The sequence below is a fragment of the Hyla sarda genome, chromosome 6 (genome assembly GCF_029499605.1).
Source record: "Hyla sarda isolate aHylSar1 chromosome 6, aHylSar1.hap1, whole genome shotgun sequence".
In the NCBI taxonomy this organism is placed as follows: Eukaryota; Metazoa; Chordata; class Amphibia; order Anura; family Hylidae; genus Hyla; species Hyla sarda.
The window spans coordinates 106,036,234-106,059,295 of record NC_079194.1 but is presented as its reverse complement, the minus strand read 5'-3'; the positions used below and the strand labels follow the sequence as shown (position 1 = coordinate 106,059,295).

Genomic DNA, 23,062 nt, shown 5'->3' with positions numbered 1-23,062 from the left:
TATGCCCTTTTACAACCGGACCTAAAACCGTGGTTGACCACAGTTTTAGGTCCGGTTGTAAAAGCGCATACGGCGCAAAAATGAGCCGACCGAACGTTTCACTCCGGTCGGCTCATTGAAATGAATGACATACGGGAGCACATACGGGAGCGCGAGCTTTTAGCTCCCCCCTGCCGTATGCGCTCCTGTATGGGAGAAAACGTAGTGTGAACCCAGCCTTACCTGGCGCTGCTCCCCATTTGGCTCTTCTGGTCCGATCTCCATCCAGCTTCTGAGATGAACACTTGTTAGAGGAGCTAGCCGAACACTGACCCAGATGGAGCAATGATGTGGAATCGGTGCTTATTTACAGCAAAATTTGTGGAAGTAAGCTCCGAGTCTTTTTTATTTATTTATTTATTTATTTTATTTATTAATTTTTTTTTTTACTTTTAGAGCTTTTACTACGGGATTCATGTTCAATATTCACCCGGAATCCGAATTCCTGTTTCTAGTTCTGTTGCAGAACTTCGACTATGTATACTGAGCAGAGAAAAAGCCACTGCATCAATTAGGGATCGACCGATTATCGGTATGGCCTATATTATCGGCTGAAAATCACGATTTTGGGAATTATCGGTATCAGCAATTACCTTGCCGATAATGCACCGCCCCGTCCCCCCCCCGACCCGCCGCACCGCGACCGCCCCCCGCCCCGACCCGCCGCACCGCGACCGCCCCCTCCCCCACCCTCCGAGTCAATAAAAAATATTTAACTTACCCGTAATGGGGGTGGTCCGGGCCATCCATCCTTCCTGTAGTGTCTGGCGGCATTCCGGGTGGAGGGTGAACCGGTCCGGGCTGTCCTTCTTCTCCGGGGGTCCTCTTCTCCACTCCGGACAGGCTCCGGCATAGTACGCTGCATAGACGCCGTGACGTCAGGTGCATCGCTGCGCACGGGCGTCACTGCGCAGCGGCATCTATGCTGCGTTACTAGACCAGAGCCTGCCCGGAGAGGAGAAGATGACCCCCGGAGAAGAAGGACCACCCTCCACCCGGAATGCCACCGGACACTACAGGAAGGAAGGATGGCCTGGACCACCCTGACAGGTAGGGGGAGAGAAGCAGGTGGTGGCGGCGGCCTATGGCACCGCAAAAGCCACTGCAGTGCATTGATTTAAAGCGCCCGCTTTAAATCAATGATCTGCAGCGGTGTCGCGGGGGGATAAATAGCCCATAACTTATACCGGAATATCGTTAGAAGTTATCGGCCCTAACCTCCATCGATTATCGGTATCGGCCCTAAAAAAACGATATCGGTCGATCCCTAGCATCAATGGGAGTGTGCTGCAAGGCAGAATCTGCACAGGATTCCACCCTGTAATTGTATAGTGTGAACGAGCCCTTACTGTTTCACCAGCATAAATGGGCAGCAGGGCTCAGTCAAGCTCATTGGCATGAGGTGCTTGGAGACGTATGCCCCTCCCTGATTTGAGAATCGTGGGTTGTCCGCAGTAATGGCCTTTTACTATAAAATAGGGCATGAAAGCTAAAGGTTACAACATGGTTGTAGTGGAATAATATTTTTTTTTTACTGACTGCTAAGTCCTACTAGAATAGAGCTACTTAGGACCCAGCGCCAGGACCTGTTTTTATGATTGATCTTAGCAGTGATTTTGCCCACTATCTGTGATGTTGCAGCTGCACAATTTAGCTATGCAAATTGTTACAGGGTAAAAAACTGCCAATCACCTTGTCACCAAATGATTCTTGAATTTCGCTTTTAAGGCTTCCTCCTCACTATAAGCGAATGGTAGGTAAGTGAGCTCCTCAGCTGTAATACGTCAGGATGTATGTGGTGGGGGTCAATGCAGCCTGAGAACCTCTGATGTAAAGTTCATGTCCATGTAGAACAAATGTCAGTGAAATGTACTGTGTTCTATGCAGAATGGCTGTGGATGTTGGGTGTGGGGAGACTGGAGACTGGGAAGGTCGCTGGAACCATGTTAAGAAGTTCCTCGAGCGATCAGGACCTTTCACACACCCCGAGTTCGAACCAAGCAACGAAGTGAGAACCCCACATTTACATTCATGTATTTGTAGCTTTGCAAGTGATGTTGAATAACACTTTATTGCTTTTTGTCATGTTTTGTTCTGCCTGTTTATTATACCAGTCTGATTTATTATATAGTAACCAGCATGACCAATGCAAGACTGGCAGCTGGAAGGTAACGTAACCTACTGTAATATAATGGTTATTCTATGGAGAGGAGCAATAGCAATACATAACAGGTAGTCGACTAATTCATTAAAAGTATCCTATTATTTTGTGTATACAGCTCCTATACAGATGTACAGTCATTGCCTTAAATGTTGGCACCCCTGTGTATTGGAACTAAACCAAAAAAGGGAGGAAAAAAAGCAAATTGGACATATCACACCAAACTCCAAAAGTGAGCTGGACAAAATTATTGGCACCCTTAACTTAATATTTGGTTGCACACCCTTTGGTAAAATTAACTGAAATCATTCGCTTCCTATAACCATCAATAAGCTTCTTACACCTCTCACCGCCGGAATGTTGGACCACTCTTCCCTTGCAAACTGCTCCAGGTCTCTCTTATTGGAAGGGCGTCTTTTCCTAAAAGCAATTTTAAGATTTCTCCATGGGTGTTCAATGGGATTTAGATCTGGACTCATTGCTGGCCACTTCAGAACTCTCCAGCGCTTTGTTGCCATCCATTTCTGGGTGCTTTTTGACATAATGTTTGAGGTCATTGTCCTGCTGAAAGACCCAAGATCTCGGATGCAAACCCAGCTTTCTGACACTGGGCTGTATAGTGTGACCCAAAATCCGTTGGTAATCCTCAGATTTCCTGATGCCTTGCACACAATCAAGGCACCCAGTACCAGAGGCAGCAAAACAACCCCAAAGCATCATTGAACCTCCCTGTAGGTACTGAGTTCTTTTCTTTGTAGGCCTCATTCCATTTTCGGTAAACAGTAGAATGATGTGCTTTACCAAAAAGCTCTGTCTTGGTCTCATCTGTCCACAAGACGTTTTCCCAGAAGGATTATGGCTCACTCAAGTTCATTTTGGCAAAATGTAGTCTTGCTTTTTTAGGTCTCTTATGTGGGGTCCTCCTGGGTCTCCTGCCATAGCGTTAATTTCATTTAAATGTCGACGGATAGTTCGCGCTGACACTGATACTCCCTGAGGACAGCCTGAATATCTTTGGAACTTGTTTGGGGCTGCTTATCCACCATCTGGACTATCCTGCATTGCCACATTTCATCAAATTTTCTCTTCTGTCCACGCCCAGTGAGATTAGCTACAGTGCCATGGGTTGCAAACTTCTTGATAATGTTGCACACTGTGAACAAAGGCAAATCTAGATCTCTGGAGATGGACTTGTAACCTTGAGATTGTTAATATTTTTCCACAATTTTGGTTCTCAAGTCCTCAAACAGTTCTCTTCTCCTCTTTCTGTTGTCCATGCTTAGTGTGGCACACACAGACACACAATGCAAAGACTAAGTGAACTTCTCTCCTTTTTATCTTTCAGGTGTGATTTTTATATTGCCCACACCTGTTACTTACCCCAGGTGAGTTTAAAAGAGCATCACATGCTTGAAACAATCTTATTTTTCCACAATTTTGAAAGGGTTACAATAATTTTGTCCAGACCATTTTTGGAGTTTGGTGTGACATTATGTTCAATTTGCTTATTTTTTTTTTCTCCCTTTTTTGGTTTGGTTCCAATATGCACAAAGGGGATAAACATGTGTTACTGCAATCATTTTCTGTGAGAAATACTTCATTTTCTAGAAAGATTTCAGGGGTGCCAACATTTAGGGCCATGACTGTATGTGTCACCATGGTCACCGACTACATTCCTTTGTGTAGTTTGATACTTGTATGTTTGTCCCTTACATCCTGTGTAAGGGAGTGTGACGGTAAGATCAGGTTACAAATAGTGTGTATGTAGGCATAGGTATGCATAAGGTTATGTTCACATTGGCAAAAAACACGCTGAAAAAATGTACTAAAAATATGTGGCTTCCTCAGTGTATTTTGCTATTCATTGGCTTTAATGGGTCCACAACAAATCTGCAGTAGTAGTGTAAGATTTATTTGCTGTGGACCCATTAACATCAACAAAATCTGCTGTGGCTTTTCCCTGCAAAAAATCATAGCTGATTCTGTACGTGTGAACATACCCTTAAACTGTGTAGACATATTTAAAGGGGTACTCCGCCCCTAGACACTATTATCCCCTATCCAAAGGAAAGGGGATAAGATGTCTGATCATAGGGGGTCCCGCCGCTGGGACCCCCCGCAATCTTTCCTACGGCACCCCAGTCATCCGGTGCATGGAGCGAACTTCACTCCGTGCCGGATGACTAGCGATGCGGTGTCGGAGGCTCGTGACTTCACACCCTTCCTCTCAATGTAAGTCTATGGGAGGGGGCGTGATGGGTGCCATGCCCCCTCCCATAGATTTTCATTGAGGGGGCATAGTGTGATGTCACAAGGGGCGTGGTGCTGCAGCCAGCATTCTAATTGAACGCCAGATGCTGCAGGGGGAGATTGGGGGGCCCAGCGGTGGGACCCCCACGATCAGACATCTTATCCCCCTATCCTTTTAATAGGGGATAAGATGTCTAGGAGTGGAGTATCCCTTTAAAGAGCTGGAGATTTTGAGTTAGGCTAGGTTCACACTACGTTTTGTAACTACGGTTCCCGTATACTGCTGGGAGGAGGGGGGGCGGGGCTTAATGGCGGCGCCCGCACTCAGCCGTATAGGGGAACCGTATTTAATGCATGTCTATGAGACGACCGGAGTGAACCGCAGCCTCCAGTAGGCTGCTTTTTCGGCTGTATGCGGTTTTCCGACCGCAGGCAAAAAAACGCGGTCGACCACGTTTTTGCCGAAACCGCATACGGACGAAAAAGCAGCCAACCGGAGGCTGCGATTCACTCCGGTCGTCTCATAGACATGCATTAAATATGGTTCCCGAATACGGCTGAGTGCGGACGCCGCGATTAAGCCCCGCCCACCCCTCCTCCCAGCCGTATACGGGAACCGTAGTTACAAAACGTAGTGTGAACCCAGCCTTATTACAAAGTAGTTTTTTCTTTTTAGTTTAGATACATTGAGGGTATATAAAATGTTGCAAATGTGGCCATGCTCCTTACTGTATTCCCTATCCTTTATCCTTTATTTTTCTCTGTTAATAAAACAAAAGTGTCAGGTTGTGTAGACAGGAGTAGACTTAGTGGTCACAGTGACCTGTTACTTTTGTTCAAACATACAAAGTATATAAAGTGATCTATGTACATAACACAATCTTCTGTAAAAAAGCAACTTGAGTTTGTCTTGATAGACGTCCATAACATGTTAGGATGAATGGCATTAGTGTAGTGTAAGGCTGCCTGTAATAAATCATGTTTTCTTTGGTCTTTGAATAGATGTTGTAGTTTTTTACCTATAATAATAATCTCTGTATTAATGTATCTCTTTTTTTCCCCAGTCTCTACAGTTTCTCTTAGAAACCTGTAAAATACTGGTTGTTGGAGCTGGGGGATTGGGGTGTGAACTTCTTAAAAATCTGGTAATTTTTCTTTTGTGTGTTTTTAATAAGTTTATATGGTCTACACCAGTGTTTCCTAACCAGGGTGCCTCCAGCTTTTGCGAAACTACAACTCCCAGCATGCCCGGACAGCCTTTGGCTGTCCGGGCATGCTGGGAGTTGTAGTTTCGCAACAGCTGGAGGCACCCTGGTTGGGAAAAACTGGTCTATACAATAGTGTGGAGTTTGATAAACTGAGTAAGGTCCCATTCACACTATGAAGAATTCCTGCAGAATATCCACAAGGTTATTCTGCTGGGATTCCACCTTCCAGCACCCTCTCATTGACTTCAATGGGATTCTGCTGCTTTCGTGTATGTTCAGGTCTAATTTTATGAAATATATCAACAACCCATCTGAATGGTATTTCGATGTTTACTGCACTGGATCCATTGAGTACTAATTGGAAAACCCCCACTGCAGTTTTTGAGCTAAAGCCAGAAGTGTATACAAGAGGAATGGAAAATATAAAGGAAGGACTTATACTTCTCCTTCCTACTATATCCACTTCTGACTTTGGCTAAAAAACCTCGCCTTACACTGCAGTATATGTCGGCATGTCGTTCTGCTGGTTTGTGGGCATAAAACCACAAAGATGGTGTCAGAAGAGACCTAAAATACCATTAGAATACTCCTAGTTATATACCACATGCTGATTATTCCTAGTAATTAGAGATGAGCGAACTTACAGTAAATTCGATTCATCACGAACTTCTCGGCTCGGCGGTTGCTGACTTTTCCTTCATAAATTAGTTCAGCCTTCAGGTGCTCCCGTGGGCTGGAAGAGGTGGATACAGTCCTAGGAGACTCTTTCTTAGGACTGTATCCACCTTTTCCAGCCCACCGGAGCACCGGAAAGCTGAACTAATTTATGCAGGAAAAGTCAGCAACCGCCGAGCCGAGAAGTTCGTGATGAATCGAATTTACTGTAAGTTCGCTCATCTCTACTAGTAATATGCCTAATGCTAAGTCGAGACATAGAGGCGAGACAGACATTTAAAGGGGTTATCCAGGAAAAAAAAATTTTTTATATATCAACTTGCTCCAGAAAGTTCAACAGATTTGTAAATTACTTCTATTAAAAAAATCTTAATCCTTTCAGTACTTATGAGCTTCTGAAGTTAAGGTTGTTCTTTTCTGTCTAAGTGCTCTCTGATGACACGTGTCTCGGGAACCGCCCAGTTTAGAAGAGGTTTGCTATGGGGATTTGCTTCTAAACTGGGCGGTTCCCGAGACACGTGTCATCAGAGAGCACTTAGACAGAAAAGAACAACCTTAACTTCAGAAGCTCATAAGTACTGAAAGGATTAAGATTTTTTAATAGAAGTAATTTACATATCTGTTTAACTTTCTGGAGCCAGTTGATATATATAAAAAAAAAAAGTTTTTTCCTGGATAACCCCTTTAAGCGCTCAGCGTTTGGAACAAAATGCCGGTGCCGGGAGCTCATGATGTCATAGCCCTCCCTCTCATGGTGTCACGCCCCACCCCCTCAATGCAAGTCTATGGGAGGGCCTTGCATTGAGGGGACGGGGCATGATGTCATGAGGGGGTGGGGCTATGATGCCACTAGCTGCCGGCTCTAAGTGTTCGGAACATTTTGTTCCAAACGCTGAGTGGCAGAGTATACGCCTTTTAAGAAACACAAGTAAAAATCTGTGTAATGCTCAGGACCTGCATTTGGCAGAACACAGTATATCTGATCTGTCCAAAATACTATATTCATTTGAGGAAGTGCATTATATCCAATCCTCTCTTACCATGTGGTGAGCTCAATAATATCTGCTTCAAACATGGAAGCAACAGAGATCAAATTCCCTGTAGCTTTTTTTTTTTTTTTTTTTTTTGTAGTTTTTAAGGCGGATGACAGTGGAGGCTACCATGGGGAATTTGTTTCTCCCACAGCTGCAGACTGCCCTTGGTTGTGGTGGGATCGATTGCTCTAGTAAGACTGCATTAGGAGGATAATGCATTATCTGCAGATTCCTATTCCCCTTGTTAGACAATACTCCTCCTACCTCCGGAATTATTAGCGAGGCTAATTTGGTCAGGATGTTATAAGGGGCGTCTGTTCTCTATATTGAAAACTATTTTGTCAGTGCTTTAAAATAGGATGTACTATGTTATTAGGATGTTAAATATCTGAACGTACAGGGTGAAGGCAGATGTGACCTTTATATGTACATGATTCCGCTTTTCTCATGAACAATCTCTTCTATTGATTTTTCTCAGCTTCCAGATGTTTAGTGAAATAATGAATATTGGACAAATGATGGATAGAGATCAATGTTTCAGTATTGAGGATGATACATGTAGAATGCATTGGAGAGTCAGTATCTTTTGGTACACTGAATGGCCTCTTTATTAAAGCCCTCTACCCTTCCATGATCGGAGCTTCCCTGTATGGAAATTAGACAGAGGGCCCCAAATATGCTGCATAAAATCCAAGTGATCAAACAATGCCTGACTATCGGTTAGGGATCGACAGATATCGATTTTTTAGGGCCGATACCGATAATCTGTGGAGGTTAGGGCCGATAGCCAATAACTTATACCGATATTCCGGTATAGGTTATCGGCTATATATCTCCCCCCCATCCCCCCCCCCCCCCCCCCCCGCGACACCGCTGCAGATCATTGATTTAAAGCGGGCGCTTTAAATCAATGAACTGCAGCGGCTTTTGCGGTGCCAGAGACCGCCGCTGCCATCCATTTCTCTCCACCTGCCTGTGTAATTGCCGATACCGATAACGTCCAAAATCGTGAATATCGTCTGATAATCGGTCGATCCCTACTATCTGTTCTAGACTGGCCAGGACTACTACTCACCTTGTGGGATTTTCTTGTGCAGTAGTCTGAATGGGGAAGGACATCCAGGAAAAGGGGATCCTGTGGATGTCAACAATTTACTGATAAAGGTGTCAGAGGAGGATGTCAGGAATCATTCTGATGAACAGGTGCACAGTCAGTTGGATATTAGTGTTGTATTCAGCTGCAGTTTCCCTAACATTTGCTAATGCAGAACTCGCTGTTCCTTAGCACGGATGGGGTATAACAGCAGATGATCTTTTCTGGGGCCATTGCTATCCTACACAGGGATGTGGAATTCCTATCGCCCGAAGCCCGGGACAAGCAGTTCCGGGCGCCGGGCAGGTGAATTTGTCCGGCCCTTAGCCCGGCTTCGGGCAAGCAGGGCCGGACCTGACAAGTCGCCCGGACCTCTGCAGTCTGCGGGCTGCCGACTCCTGCCCGCTCCATACTCTGCAGCCCCCGACTGTAAAAACCTGTGTCCTCCGAAGCAGAGCAGGGGAGATGAGAAGCTGTGTATTTGTCTTCTTGGCTTCTTGCTCCCCGTGCAGACCTGCATCCTCTGCCTTCACTCCCCCCAGCTGTAGCTTCGGAGAGCTGAGGGGAGGAGGCACGTCTGCACGGGGAGATGCTTGCGGCGCTCACAGGGGAGTATGGAGCGGGCTCCGGACTCGTGCCCGCTCCATACTCTGCAGCCCCCGGCTGTTCTCAGTAGCCGGGGGCCGCCGCTAATAGCCAGCATGCGGTGATCGCTGCGGCTGACTATTAACCCTTTAGATCGCCGCTGTCAAAGCTGACAGCGGCAGCTAAAGGGACATGTGAATGCTCCCTGGTGGGCTAGTGGGGTGGATCGCCCCCCCGCAGCGCGATCGCAGGGGGGGGGGACGATCCACTATAGAGGTAGCCGGAGGACTTACCTCTGTTCCCTGCTGTCCCGCTCTGTCATTGATAGATCCTGGCTGGACCAGGCTCTATCAATGGATCACAGAGCACACAGATTAATAGAGTTCAATAGAATCTATTCATCTGTCTGAGGAATCTAATGATTCCTCATATAAGTGTAAAAAAAAAAAAAAAAAAAGTTTTAATAAAAGTTTGAAAGACACACATTAACCCAATGGTCTTCAAACTTTGGCCCTCCAGATGTTACAAAACTACAATTCCCAGCATGCCAGGACAGCCGTTGGCTGTCCGGGCATGCTGGGAGTTGTAGTTTTGCAACATCTGGAGGGCCACAGTTTGAAGACTACTGCATTAACCCCTTCCATGTTAAAAGTTCAAATCACCCCCTTTTCCTATATAAAAACATGCAAACATAATAAAAATAAACATATTTGGTATCGCTTCGTGCGTAATTGTACAACCTATTAAAATATAACATTATGTATCCCGTATGGTAAATGTAAAAAAATACCAAACTACAGATTTTCAATTTTTATAATATCCCAGAAAAAAAAGTTAAAAAGCTATTAAAAAGTCAGATCAATACCAAAATGGTACCGATACAAAAAACAGATTATGGCGCAAAAAATGAGCCCTCATACAGCCTGGTATGCGGAAAAAAATAAAGCTACAGGGGTTAAAAATGGCAATTAAAAAAATTAGAAAAAGTCCAGAATTAGTAAAACATGATGTAAACGATACAAATCTGGTATTGCTGTAACCAGGCGCCTAAAGTATAAAACTAACATGTTATCTGGCCACAAGGTAAATGGCGCAGAAAAGAAAACCACCAAATCTGCTAAATTATCTTTTACTAGAGATGAGCGAACTTACAGTAAATTCGATTCGTCACGAACTTCTCGGCTCGGCAGTTGATGTCTTATCCTGCATAAATTAGTTCAGCTTTCAGGTGCTCCGGTGGGCTGGAAAAGGTGGATACATTCCTAGGAAAGAGTCTCCTAGGACTGTATCCACCTTTTCCAGCCCACGGGAGCACCGGAAAGCTGAACTCATTTATGCAGCAAAAGTAATCAACTGCCGAGCCGAGAAGTTCGTGACGAATCAAATTTACTGTAAGTTCGCTCATCTCTATCTTTTACTATTTCAATTTCACTTCCCTAAATATATATATATATATATATATATATATATATATATATATATATATATATATATAATATATTTTTTTTTGGGTTCAGAGAATGTTATTGAAAAATTAACCCCTTAACGACGCAGGACGTATATTTACGTCCTGCGCCGGCTCCCGCGATATGAAGTCATCAACGGCCGGGACCCGCGGCTAATACCACACATCGCTGATCGCGGCGATGTGCGGTATTAACCCTTTAGAAGCGGCGGTCAAAGCTGACCGCCGCTTCTAAAGTGAAAGTGACCCGGCTGCTCAGTCGGGCTGTTCGGGACCGCCGCGGTGAAATCGCGGCATCCCGAACAGCTGACAGGACACCGGGAGGGCCCTTACCTGCCTCCTCGGTGTCCGATCGACGAATGACTGCTCCGTGCCTGAGATCCAGGCAGGAGCAGTCAAGCGCCGATAACACTGATCACAGGCGTGTTAATACACGCCTGTGATCAGGATGAGAGATCCGTGTGTGCAGTGTTATAGGTCCCTATGGGACCTATAACACTGCAAAAAATTTTTTAAAAAAAAAGTGTTAATAAAGGTCATTTAACCCCTTCCCTAATAAAAGTTTGAATCACCCCCCTTTTCCCATAAAAAAAAATAAAACACTGTAAAAAAATAAATAAAATAAACATATGTGGTATCGCCGCGTGCGTAAATGTCCGAACTATAAAAATATATCATTAATTAAACCGCACGGTCAATGGCGTATGCGCAAAAAAATTCCAAAGTCCAAAAAAGCGTATTTTGGTCACTTTTTATACCATTAAAAAAATGAATAAAAAGTGATCAAAAAGTCTGATCAAAACAAAAATCAAACCGATAAAAACTTCAGATCACGGCGCAAAAAAGGAGTCCTCATATCGCCCTGTACGTGGAAAAATAAAAAAGTTATAGGGGTCAAAAGATGACATTTTTAAACGTATAAATTTTCCTGCATGTAGTTATGATTTTTTCCAGAAGTGCGACAAAATCAAACCTATAAAAGTAGGGGATCATTTTAACCGTATGGACCTACAGAATAATGATAAGGTGTAATTTTTACCGAAATATGCACTGCGTAGAAACGGAAGCCCCCAAAATTTACTAAATAGCGTCTTTTCTTTGATTTTGTCGCACAATGATTTTTTTTCTGTTTCGACGTGCATTTTTGGGTAAAATGACTGTCACTGCAAAGTAGAATTGGCGACGCAAAAAATAAGCCATAATATGGATTTTTAGGTGGAAAATTGAAAGGGTTATGATTTTTAAAAGGTAAGGAGGAAAAAACGAAAGTGGAAAAACCCTGAGTCCTTAAGGGGTTAAAAAGTATCATTATAGTAAGTAGTTATGGCTATTATAGGGCGAGGAGGAAAAAATTAGAGCGTAAAAGCGAAATTGGCCCGGACAGGTGGATCGTCATGAGGGACAAGTAGATTTTGCTCCATTTTAGTCCCGTGGACAAGTAGGTTTTTATAAAATTTCCACACCCCTGTCTACAGAAATAGAACAGCTAAGCTGTGGGCAGCAGTGCTCAAAATTTAGATCACAGAGTAGGAGAGGAACTTTGCCTGGTTAGATGAATCCAGTTCTGGATGGCAGGGTCAGAATTTGTCACAAGCAGCATGAATAGATGAACATGATGGACGTTTGGACCGTAGGGCTTATCTCAGCATTTCTATAGACCAAGTTCATCCCCCCTCATAGCAGACGTTTGAAGCAAGACAATGTACTATGTCACAAGACACATAGTATTGCTTCCAGGTACATGACAGCTGGGTTTTCCTGGTTTCCCTGGACTTCACAGGCCTCAGAACTTAAAGGGGTACTCCGGTGAAAACCTTTTTTCTTTTAAATCAACTGGTGGCAGAAAGTTAAACATATTTGTAAATTACTTCTATTAAAAAATCTTAATCCTTCCTGTACTTATTAGCTGCTGAATACTACAGAGGAAATTCTGTTCATTTTGGAATGCACTCTGATGATATCACGAGCACAGTTCTCTCTGCTGACGTCATTATAATAATGCTTTATTTATTGTTGTCCTTAGTGGGATTTGAACCCAAGTCCCCAGCACTGCAAGGCAGCAGTGCTAACCACTGAGCCACCATGCTGCCCTTAGCTTACATCTGCTTTGCATCTGCTATGCATGGTTGCTAAAATGGACAGAGATGTCAGCAGAGAGCACTGTGCTCGTGATGTCATCAGTTTTCCAAAAAGAAAGGAATCTCCTCTGTAGCATTCAGCAGCTAATAAGTACTGGAAGGATTAAGATTTTTTTAATAGAAGTAATTTACAAATATGTTTAACTTTCTGCCACCAGTTGATTTAAAAGAAAAAAGGTTTTCACCGGAGTACCCCTTTAATCCTATAGAGCAGTGGTCTTCAACCTGCGGGCCTCCAGATGTTGCAAAACTACAACTCCCAGCATGCCCGGACAGCCAACGGCTGTCCGGGCATGATGGGAGTTGTAGTTTTGTAACATCTGGAGGTCCGCAGGTTGAAGACCACTGCTATAGAGCATTTCTGAGATGAACAGAATGTTAGAACACGTCAGGCCCTTCATTTATTTGGGGCAACTGTGAGAAGCAATTCAGTCCCCATAGCAACAAACATGACAAATTATTGTGGCTTTGAAGACCATGTTAGGTCCAACATGCTACTATATAGGTGTCTCTAATAAAGTGGCCATTTATTGTCTCTGACACTACAACATTTTTGCGTGCAGAATTGCGCTCAGATTCCGTTGCACAAACCTAAACATTGATGTTAATGGGTTTTCATTGACCCATTAACAATGCGGAATTTGATCTGACGAAAGGATGATCAGAGAAAGGGAAAGTGACACCACAAATCCTGCCCTGCCACTTCCACTGCTAAAACATAGTGATACCTTTGTAACGTAAATGTACTAACAGTTACAGTCATAGCCGTAAATGTTGTCACCCCTGAAATTATTCAAGAAAATGAAGTATTTCTCACAGAAAAGGATTTCAGTAACACATGTTTTTTGCTATACACATGTTTATTCCCTTTGTGTGTATTGGAACTAAACCAAAAAAGGAAGGGAAAAAAGCAGGTTGGACATAATGTCACCAAACTACAAAAATGGGCTGGACAAAATTATTGGCACCCTTTCAAAATTGTGGAAAAATAAGATTGTTTCAAGCATGTGATGCTCCTTTAAACTCACCTGGGGCAAGTAACAGGTGTGGGCAATATAAAAATCACACCTGAAAGCAGATAAAAAGGAGAGAAGTTCACTTAGTCTTTACATTGTGTGTCTGTGTGTGCCACACTAAGCAATGGACAACAGAAAGAGAAGAGAACTGTCTGAGGACTTAAGAACCAAAATTGTGGCAAAATATCAACAATCTCAAGGTTACAAGTCCATCTCCAGAGATCTAGATTTGCCTTTGTCCACAGTGCGCAACATTATCAAGAAGTTTGCAACCCATGGCACTGTAGCTAATCTCCCTGAGCATTGAAAACATATTGGGGACAGATTAGACCAAGACCATTCAAGCTTTTTGGTAAAGCACATCATTCTACTGTTTACCGAAAACGCAATGAGGCCTACAAACAAAAGAACACAGTACCTACAGTGAAATATGGTGGAGGTTTGATGTTGTTTTGCTGCCACTGGCACTGGGTGCTTTAAATCTGTGAAAGACATCATGAAATCTGAGGATTACCAATGGATTTTAGGTCGCACTGTACAGCCCAGTGTCAGGAAGCTGGGTTTGCGTCCGAGATCTTGGGTCTTCCAGCAGGACAATGACCCCAAACATACATCAAAAAGCACCCAGAAATGGATGGCAACAAAGCACTTGAGAGTTCCTAATTTGCAGCAATGAGTCCAGATCTAAATTCTATTGAACACCTGTGGAGAGATCTTAAAATTGCTGTTGGGAAAAGGCGCCTTCTAATAAGAGACCTGGAGCAGTTTACAAAGGAAGAGTGGTCCAACATTCCGGCTGAGAGGTGTAAGAAGCTTATTGATGGTTCTAGGAAGCAACTGATTTCAGTTATTTTTCCCAAAGGGTGTGCAACCAAATATTAAGTTAAGCGTTTCAATAATTTTTTCCAGTCCATTTTTGGAGTTTGGTGTGACATTATGTCCAATTTGCTTTCTTCCTCCCTTTTTTTGTTTAGTTCCAATACACACAAAGGGAATAAACATGTGTATAGCAAAACTTGTGTTACTGCAATCCTTTTCTGTGAGAAATACTTCATTTTCTAGAAAAATTTCAGGGGTGCCAACATTTACGGCCATCACTGTACTTGGTGCAGTAAAGATTGGTAGCCTGGACCACTCCCATCTCCTCCTGTAGCCTCGTCTGACCACTGGGCTCGCGCTGCCTCTCAGCAGTAAAGCAATGTGACAGTCCCATCAAGACACATTGCACGTGTGAGATCTCGCACCAGCCTAGGTTCCAAGTGACTGCTGGGTGGTGGCTCGGGCTCAGTGTCCCGGCAGGGTTACAGGAGCAGACATGAGTGGTCTGGACAACCTCCCTCAGTGCCCCAAGGATCTGTTACTTTACAAAGGTATGTGTATTAGCATTGGAAGTGGCAGTACAAATATGGTGTCACGGTCCCTTTATTCAGCACTTATTTTTGCTGCAAATTGCCATGGAAATAAGTGCCAATTCCGCATAATTTCTGCTCTTTTTACCATGGAGCAGAAAGATGCGCGTCCCTAGAGCAGTGCTTCCCAACCAGGGTGCCTCCAGCTGTTGCGAAACTACAACTCCCAGCATGCCTGGACAGCAAACGGCTGTCTGGGCATGCTGGGAGTTGTAGTTTTGCAACAGCTGGTGGCACCCTGGTTGGGAAGCCCAGCCCTAGAGAAACTAAGGACATTTTCCTCACCTAATTCCGCAGTGTAAACGTTTATACAGCAGTGAGAGAGGTGGATTTTATATTCATAACCCATTTCTCTTTACACACCAGGCCCTGTCAGGATTTCGGCAGATTCATGTCATTGACATGGACACCATAGATGTTTCGAATTTAAATAGACAGTTTTTATTCCGGTAAGTGATGCCTTTAATTTTGTTTTGTATTATGGTTTGATAGGATTATACTACGTAAGTTAAAGCGTACCTGTCATAGTGCAAAAAAAAGTGATGTTACTCAGTACTTAATCCTGATCATGTACATATCATTTTTATATGTCTAGGATTTATCCCTAACAAATTTTATTTATTTGTTGCTCACTTGCTTTTTGTTCTTGCCTTCTGGAGGGGGTGTGTCCATCTCTCTCCCTCACTGTGAATGACTCATCTGCTCTCAGTCTGGGAGCGGCCTGGCAGTCTGCAAATCCCTGCACAGTAGTTTTTAGCATACATTTTCTATCTGTTCTACCTGAATGCTAATCAACATAGCTGTCACTGTGTGTGTCATTCAGCTTTCACAGACTCCTGAATGTCTGATCTGCTTCTTTGTTATTCAGGAGTCAGAAAGCTTTGGCAGTTCAAGCATAATGGGAGTTGTTGTTTTGCATTGCAACAGCTGGAGCTGCAGTGTTTGTAAAGCACTGTGTTAGAGCAGTGTTGCCTTTTAGCTTTTGCAAAACTACAACTCCCAGCATGCCCACAAATCCTTTGTCTGTAGTTTTGCAAGAGCTGGAGGCACACAGCTGGAGAATACACAGCTCTAAGGGTAGGTTCACACAAGCGGATTTACAGCGTATTGTATGCTGCGGATCCGCTGGGAAAGGCCCCGCTCTATGCTGGCTTTATATGTGCCTGCTGGTAGCGGCAATACACCGCTACCAGCAGACACACTGCGATGTGCGAGTCGCAGTATACTCGCACATCGCGGGAGCTCTCTGCCTAGCTCAGAGCAGGGAGAGCGGCCGCGATTTGCGAGTATGCCGTGCACATCACTGCAGTGTATCTGCTCGTAGCGGCGTATTGCCGCTACCAGCAGGCACCTGTAAAGCCAGCATAGAGCGGGGCCTTCACCAGCAGATCCGCAGCTAAATACGCTGCGAAAATCCGCACGTGTGAACCTACTCTAACACAGTTTTACAAAGATTGTACCCCCAGGTGTTGTAAAACTACAACTCCCATCATGGGAGTTGTAGTTTAGGAGCATCTGAAGGCTGTAGGGATGCAATGGTGATCTCCTATACTGGATACCAACATACTTTACGGCCGGTATCCAGTATGCTGCAAAATACAGAGTAGTCTGTAGTAGTCTGTAGATTGCATAAAAATAGATGACCCCTAGTGGCGGCTATTTTAATTTTTTTTTATTTTTTAGTAAAATTGACTTTTTGTTTTTTATAAATGTATATTTAAAAAAAGTAATCTTATCAGTAGCACTGCAAAATGTTTTTCATAATGACAGTGCCTCTTTAAGATGATTCAGACATGTAGAGTTTTCACATGCTGTCTATTTTGATAACTTCCATAGAATATTAGAGCACTCTTGCTTGTTTGGTGAGGGCTACATAGGTCATCTCTAAAAGCAGCCCCCCTTAAATGATGAGCTATTATCATTGTGGAAGGTTTGTCCAGCCATGTAATATATAGATGATTTCACCCCAATGTGAGATGCTCTGTGTTATTAAAGGACTATTCCACATTTATTTCAGCCTTTGAGCATGAGGCCAAGTTATAATACTGTGTAATGTGCTTCTATTATCTCTGTGTGTTGCTTTGTCCTGTTCCCGCGTACGGGACCCACACCCGGAAGTGCTGCTGTGCATGTCTTTTTACTTTACTGTTGTCTCTGACCTTTCCCAGCATTGCATGAGGCCAGAAACAACATAAGTCACATGGTCTTCAAAGGTGGGTGGATAACACTTCAGTAAATCCCTTCCACCCTGCTATCAACCCACCCACTGGAGTGTAGCCACGCCCCCTTGGGACCATGTGACTTATGACATCCTGTCTCTGGCTGAATGGAATGCTGGGAAAGGTCAACAAGTAATACAACAAGTAATAAAAAGACTTGCACTGCAGTGCTTTCAGGTGCGAGTCCTAATAGAGTGTATGCATCGGGTTTGTCTTTTTTGACAACTCCTTTTAAAGGGGTACGCCGGTGGAAAACTTTTTTTCTTTAAATCAACTGGTGCCAGAAAGTTGAACAGATTTGTAAATTACTTCTACTAAAAAATCTTACTCCTTCCAGTACTTATTAGCTGCTGAATTCTAAAGAGAAAATTATTATTTTTGAAACAGAGCAGCATATGTTTGCTATGGGGATTTTTTGCTACTCTGGACAGTTCTTAAAATGGACAGAGATGTCAGCAGAGAGCACTGTGCTCGTGATTCAGCAGAGAGCTCTGTGTTCCAAAAAGAAAAGAATTTCCTCTGTAGTATTCAGCAGCTAATAAGTACTGGATTTTTTAATAAAGTAATTTACAAATCTTAAGTAGCAAGCAAAGACTCTGGTCTCAGCACCTTCCCTTCAGCTGTTCAGTAATAAGGAACTCCACACTCCAGCTTCACACAGTCCTTAAAGAGCCATGCTTGACACTTCCTAGGTGCTATCCACATAAAGACATCAGAACATCCAATATGAAGAAAAAGACAGTGGAGCACTCACCAGGTAATCTTCAGTCAGAGGCCTTTATTATAGAAGATCTTACAGGTACATGCAGGGAAAGAAGATTGTTAGGACGCGGGGGTACACTGAACGGCGACGGACCGTTTGCGCGCCAAAGCGCTTCGTCAGGCCAGTGTATACACCGGCCTGACAAAGCGATTCGGCGCGCAAATGGTCCATCGCCGTTCAGTGTACCCCCGCGTCCTAACAATCTTCTTTCCCTGCATGTACCTGTAAGATCTTCTATAATAAAGGCCTCTGACTGAAGATTACCTGGTGAGTGCTCCACTGTCTTTTTCTTCATATTGAATTTACAAATCTGTTTAACTTTCTGGCACCCCTTTTAAAGAGCATTTACATCTTTCATAAGAAAAACAAAATCTCCAGTACCTATACAACTTTTTTGTTGTTGTTAATATCTGAGTATTTAGAATACTTTGAGATACGTAACAGAACCTGTTTTTGGATCAGTGGTACATTACTGCATCTATTCCTGATCTAACATTATATAATTATTTTGTCATTGTACTCTTTAGGCCCAAAGATGTTGGGAGACCCAAAGCCGAGGTGGCGGCTGAATTTATAAACAGCAGAATACCGGACTGTTGTGTCACACCGTATCCTTTCCATACATCAGTGATGTGACCATCATTTTATACTGGACACTTTCCAGATTCCCTCAGATTACCTAGCAGGAGGTAAAACCCTCAGAAGTTTGCCCATGCATGTGGTATAACACAATAAATGTAGTATTTTTGCCTGAAGTGTTCCCTTTTAAAAGGAGATTTATGCTGCCCAAACCACAGGCACCATGAAATCCGGATAAGCTCTCTTGTTACTGACAGTTATGTTTTACTCTGAGAAACTTTGAAAACCAAGCATGGGAAACTAGGAGGAGGTTGGCATGACTTCATTGTTGTCTCCCTATTTGTGCATATAGGTAGAGACCTTCCAATCTAGCCTAGCCAGCCAGGGAGAAGCATAGAGACCACCTCCCAGACCAGTGTTTCCCAGCCAGCGTGCCCCCAGCTGTTGCAAAACTACAACTCCCAGCATGCCACTGTTATCATAATGGGCAAAAAACTCATACCTGCCACATTTGTTAAAAAAGGGAGGCACAACGCATACACAAGAACCTCATAATCAATGTTTCCCCACCTGTGTGCCTCCAGCTGTTGCAAAACTACAACTCCCAGCATGCCACTGTTATCATTATGGGCAAAAAACTCATACCTGCCACATGTGCTATAAAAGGGAGGCACAACGCATACACAAGAACCTCATAATCAATGTTTCCCAACCGGTGTGCCTCCAGCTGTTGCAAAACTACAACTCCCAGCATGCCCGGACAGCCTTCGGCTGTCCGGGCATGCTGGGAGTTGTAGTTTTGCAACAACTGGAGGCACTCTGGTTGGGAAACACTGTCCCAGATACTTCACCTGGTGCCCTGGCCTGGTTGTTAGCCATGTTTTCTCAAAGATGCCACAGTTTTTAAGAGTAAAACATAGAGCAGAAATTGGCTTTGGGTCAAACAGTTGTGTGTAATGCTGGGGTCACACCACGTTTTTGTACCACAGTTCCCGTATACGTTTTAAAATTGAAAACCGTATGGAACCGTATTGAAAATCGTATGCATTGACTCTCCATTGAAAACCATATGCCAAAAGATGCATCAGGTTGTGTCCATTTTGCATCCTGTAAGGTTTTGTCAGTTTTTTTCCCCTGTACCTAAAACCGTAGCCTACGGCTGGGTTCACATCACGTTTTTGCCATACTGTTTTCAATCCATTTTTCTAAAGAAAACCGTATGGCAAAAAAACGGACCGAACAGTATGGGAAAAAGTAAACCGGATGCGTTTTTAAACGGTTTACTATTTTTAAAAGTGCATACAGTTCCGTCCGTTTTTATAAAAAAAAAAAAAACTGAAGTTTTTGATAATTTTGTCCATTTTTAATGGGAGGGTCTTGGGTGGGGACTTTAGGATGCAAATGCACATGTGCAAAGTGAAAACCGTATACTTTTTCCTGTATGGAACTGTATACATGTGCATTTCCCATTGACGTCCATGTTAAAAAAAAAAAAAAAAAAAAAAAAAAAAAAAAAATTTATGCGGTTGCAGTACGACCACATTTTTGTCTCCGGTTTAAAATCCGTACTACAGCCACATTTTTTTTTTTTTAACATGGACGTCAATGGGAAAAGCACATGTATACAGTTCCATACGGGAAACCGTATACAGTTTTTACTTTGCAAATGCGCATTTGCATCCTAAAGTCCCCCCCCAACACCCCTCCCATTAAAAATTCACATTTTCAAAAATGTAAGGGTTTTTTCTTAATAAAAACGGATGGAACTGTATGCACTTTTAACCCCTTAAGGACGCAGCCTTTTTTCACCTTAAGGACTGAGCCCTTTTTCGCAATTCTGTCCACCGTCACTTAATAACGCATTAATAACTCGAATACCCTTTTACCGAATATTCTGATTCTGAGAGAGTTTTTTTCGTGACATATTCTACTTTATTTTGGTGGTACATTTTCGGCGTTACCTGCATCCTTTTTTGGTGAAAAATCCCCAAATTTCATGAAAATTTAGCATTTTTCTAAATTTGAAGCTCTCTACTTGTAAGGAAAATGGATATTCCAAATAAATGTAATTTTTATTCACAAATACAATATGTCCACTTTATGTTGGCATCATAAAATGGACATATTTTTACTTTTGGCAAAAAATTAGAGGGCTTCAAAGTAGAGCAGCAATTTTCAAAAAATGTCATGAAAATTGCAAAATCTGAAGGGACAGATGTTACAGAACTACAACTCCCAGCATGCCTGGGCAGTCTAGGCATGCTGAGAGTTGTAAATTGGCAACATCTGGAGGGCTACCGTTTGGGCACCACTGTTGGGCACCACATGTTGCAAAACTACAACTCCCAGTATGCCCCCAACGTCGTTTCCCTACCTGCGCCTGTCTCCAGCGACGATCTGCGGTCCCCACGCATCTTCTCCTCCAGGTACCGGCCTCCATCTTCTCCACACGTTCCCCACAACATCCAGGGGTGGGCAAGACGGAGGGGGTTGCCGTGGCAACCCACTGTCCTGCGCTACCATTGTTCAGAATCGGTTCTGACCAATGACAGGGGATAGGAGGAGATCGCAGCACTGCGACCTTGCTCCTATCCCTCAGTATGATCAGGGGTGTCACTGACAGCTCCGATCATCCCTATTTTCCGGGTGATCGGGTCACCAGAGACCCGATCAGTCCAGAATAGCAGAAAATCGCATGTCTAAATTGACATGCGATTTTTTGCGATCGCAGACATGGGGGGGGGGGGGGGGGGGGGGGTGGTCTCAGGACCCCCCTCGTTGATGTGCAGCAGGCATCCCGGTCCGGTCCCCAACCGGCTAGCAGCGGGGACCGGAATTCCCACAGGCATATGCATACGCCCCACGTCCTTAAGGACTTGGGAAGCTGGGCGTATGCATACGCCCGGCGTTAAAAACAGTATACAGTTTAAAAACACATACGGTTTACTTTTTCCCATATTGTTCCATCAGTTTTTTTTGCCAAACTGTTTTCTTTAGAAAAACTAATAGAAAACAGTATGGCAAAAACGTGGTGTGAACCCGGGTTTTTGGTCCGGGGGAAAAACCGTATTGAAAACATATACCTTTTTTTTAACATGGGAGTCAATGGGAACTGTACAAAACCGTATGTGCGTACAGTTCCATCCTGTTTTTACTATATGGTGCTTGACTTTTTTTCTTGGAATTTCAATCAAACAAGTGAAACTTTATTCATAATGGAATGAAAAGTTAAAAACGTATACGTTTTTTTCTTAAAAAACGGATGCAACCGGACATCATTTTTCAACCGTATATTTGTACACATGTTTTGAGGAATCCGTTTTTTATCAAAAACCTGATACAGGAACTATATTGCAAAAACGTGGTGTGAACCCAGTCTAACACACCTGAATGTTCCAATTAAAGGGAACTTGTCATCACTTTCATGCTGACTGAACCACAAGTCTTTGTGCTGGTCCCCAACAGCTTCCCCCACCCCAACAACATACATTCATAGATCTCTTCCTGTTTGGGTATAGGGAGAGATCTATTGATCAAAACCTGCAATGCAGACAAAAAACCTCCGGGAACTGCCTGATGACTTGTTGCTCATGCACAAAATGCTCTGAACCTCATACTAGATTGATTGTCCTTTTTTTCCTTTACCATGTGTAAAATTAAGACATTATAAGAAGATTCAAGATTATGATGAATCCTTTTACAGAGGTAATGATTTCTTCACATGTCAATCACCTTTCTTATAGCTTCATGTAGCCATTCTTCTTTTTTCCTTGCCTCTCAATTAACATAAATGGTTTTATTTTTCTGTTCACATTGTTGGAATTATTACTTACCGATAGTTTGTTTTTCATGCGTTCATCATGACAGCACCACCATGAGATTGTCCCCTGTAGCTCTAATAGGAACAGTAAACACTGAGGTTAAATAGGCCTCTCCCCATCAACCTATCAGTGGTTTTAAATTAACTAGAGCATAAACAATACACCTATAATACCTATCCACACAAGGGCAGGAATTAAAGGGTGCTGTCATGTAGCGCTGGGCGATATGACCAAATATGAGTATCACGGTATTTTTCAAAAGTATCACGGTTTTTCACGGTATTTTTTTTTTTTTTTACATTGAGACTTGCATTGAGGTGGTGTAGAACTAAATGGGCTTTTGGAACTAAATGATCTGAACACTGGGGCAGTGGAGTACCCTTTTAAATAGATGTAACAAACAACCCTACAGCCTCCAGCTGTTGCAAAACTACAACTCCCAGCATGTTGGACTATATAGTAGTGTATAGTATAGGTCAGTGTTTCCCAACTAGGGGTGCCTCCAGCTGTTGCAAAACTACTACTCCCAGCATGCCCGGACAGCCAACAGCTGTCCGGGCATGCTGGGAGTTGGTTTTGCAACAGCTGAAGGGCCTCAACAGCTGGA

General features: G+C 43.3%; 1 protein-coding gene across 3 annotated transcripts in view; it reads left to right on the top strand.

Annotated features, from left to right (window-relative positions):
- UBA3 (ubiquitin like modifier activating enzyme 3) overlaps nucleotides 1–23,062 on the top strand; it is a 57,417-nt gene that overhangs the window by 5,736 nt on the left and 28,619 nt on the right. For all 3 annotated transcript variants that reach the window (XM_056524583.1, XM_056524582.1, XM_056524585.1), the window contains 5 exons: nucleotides 1,927–2,047; nucleotides 5,515–5,595; nucleotides 15,440–15,522; nucleotides 18,583–18,663; nucleotides 22,296–22,339. In XM_056524583.1, the coding sequence (XP_056380558.1) occupies nucleotides 1,927–2,047; nucleotides 5,515–5,595; nucleotides 15,440–15,522; nucleotides 18,583–18,663; nucleotides 22,296–22,339 (410 nt within the window). The remainder of the gene's footprint in view (nucleotides 1–1,926; nucleotides 2,048–5,514; nucleotides 5,596–15,439; nucleotides 15,523–18,582; nucleotides 18,664–22,295; nucleotides 22,340–23,062) is intronic.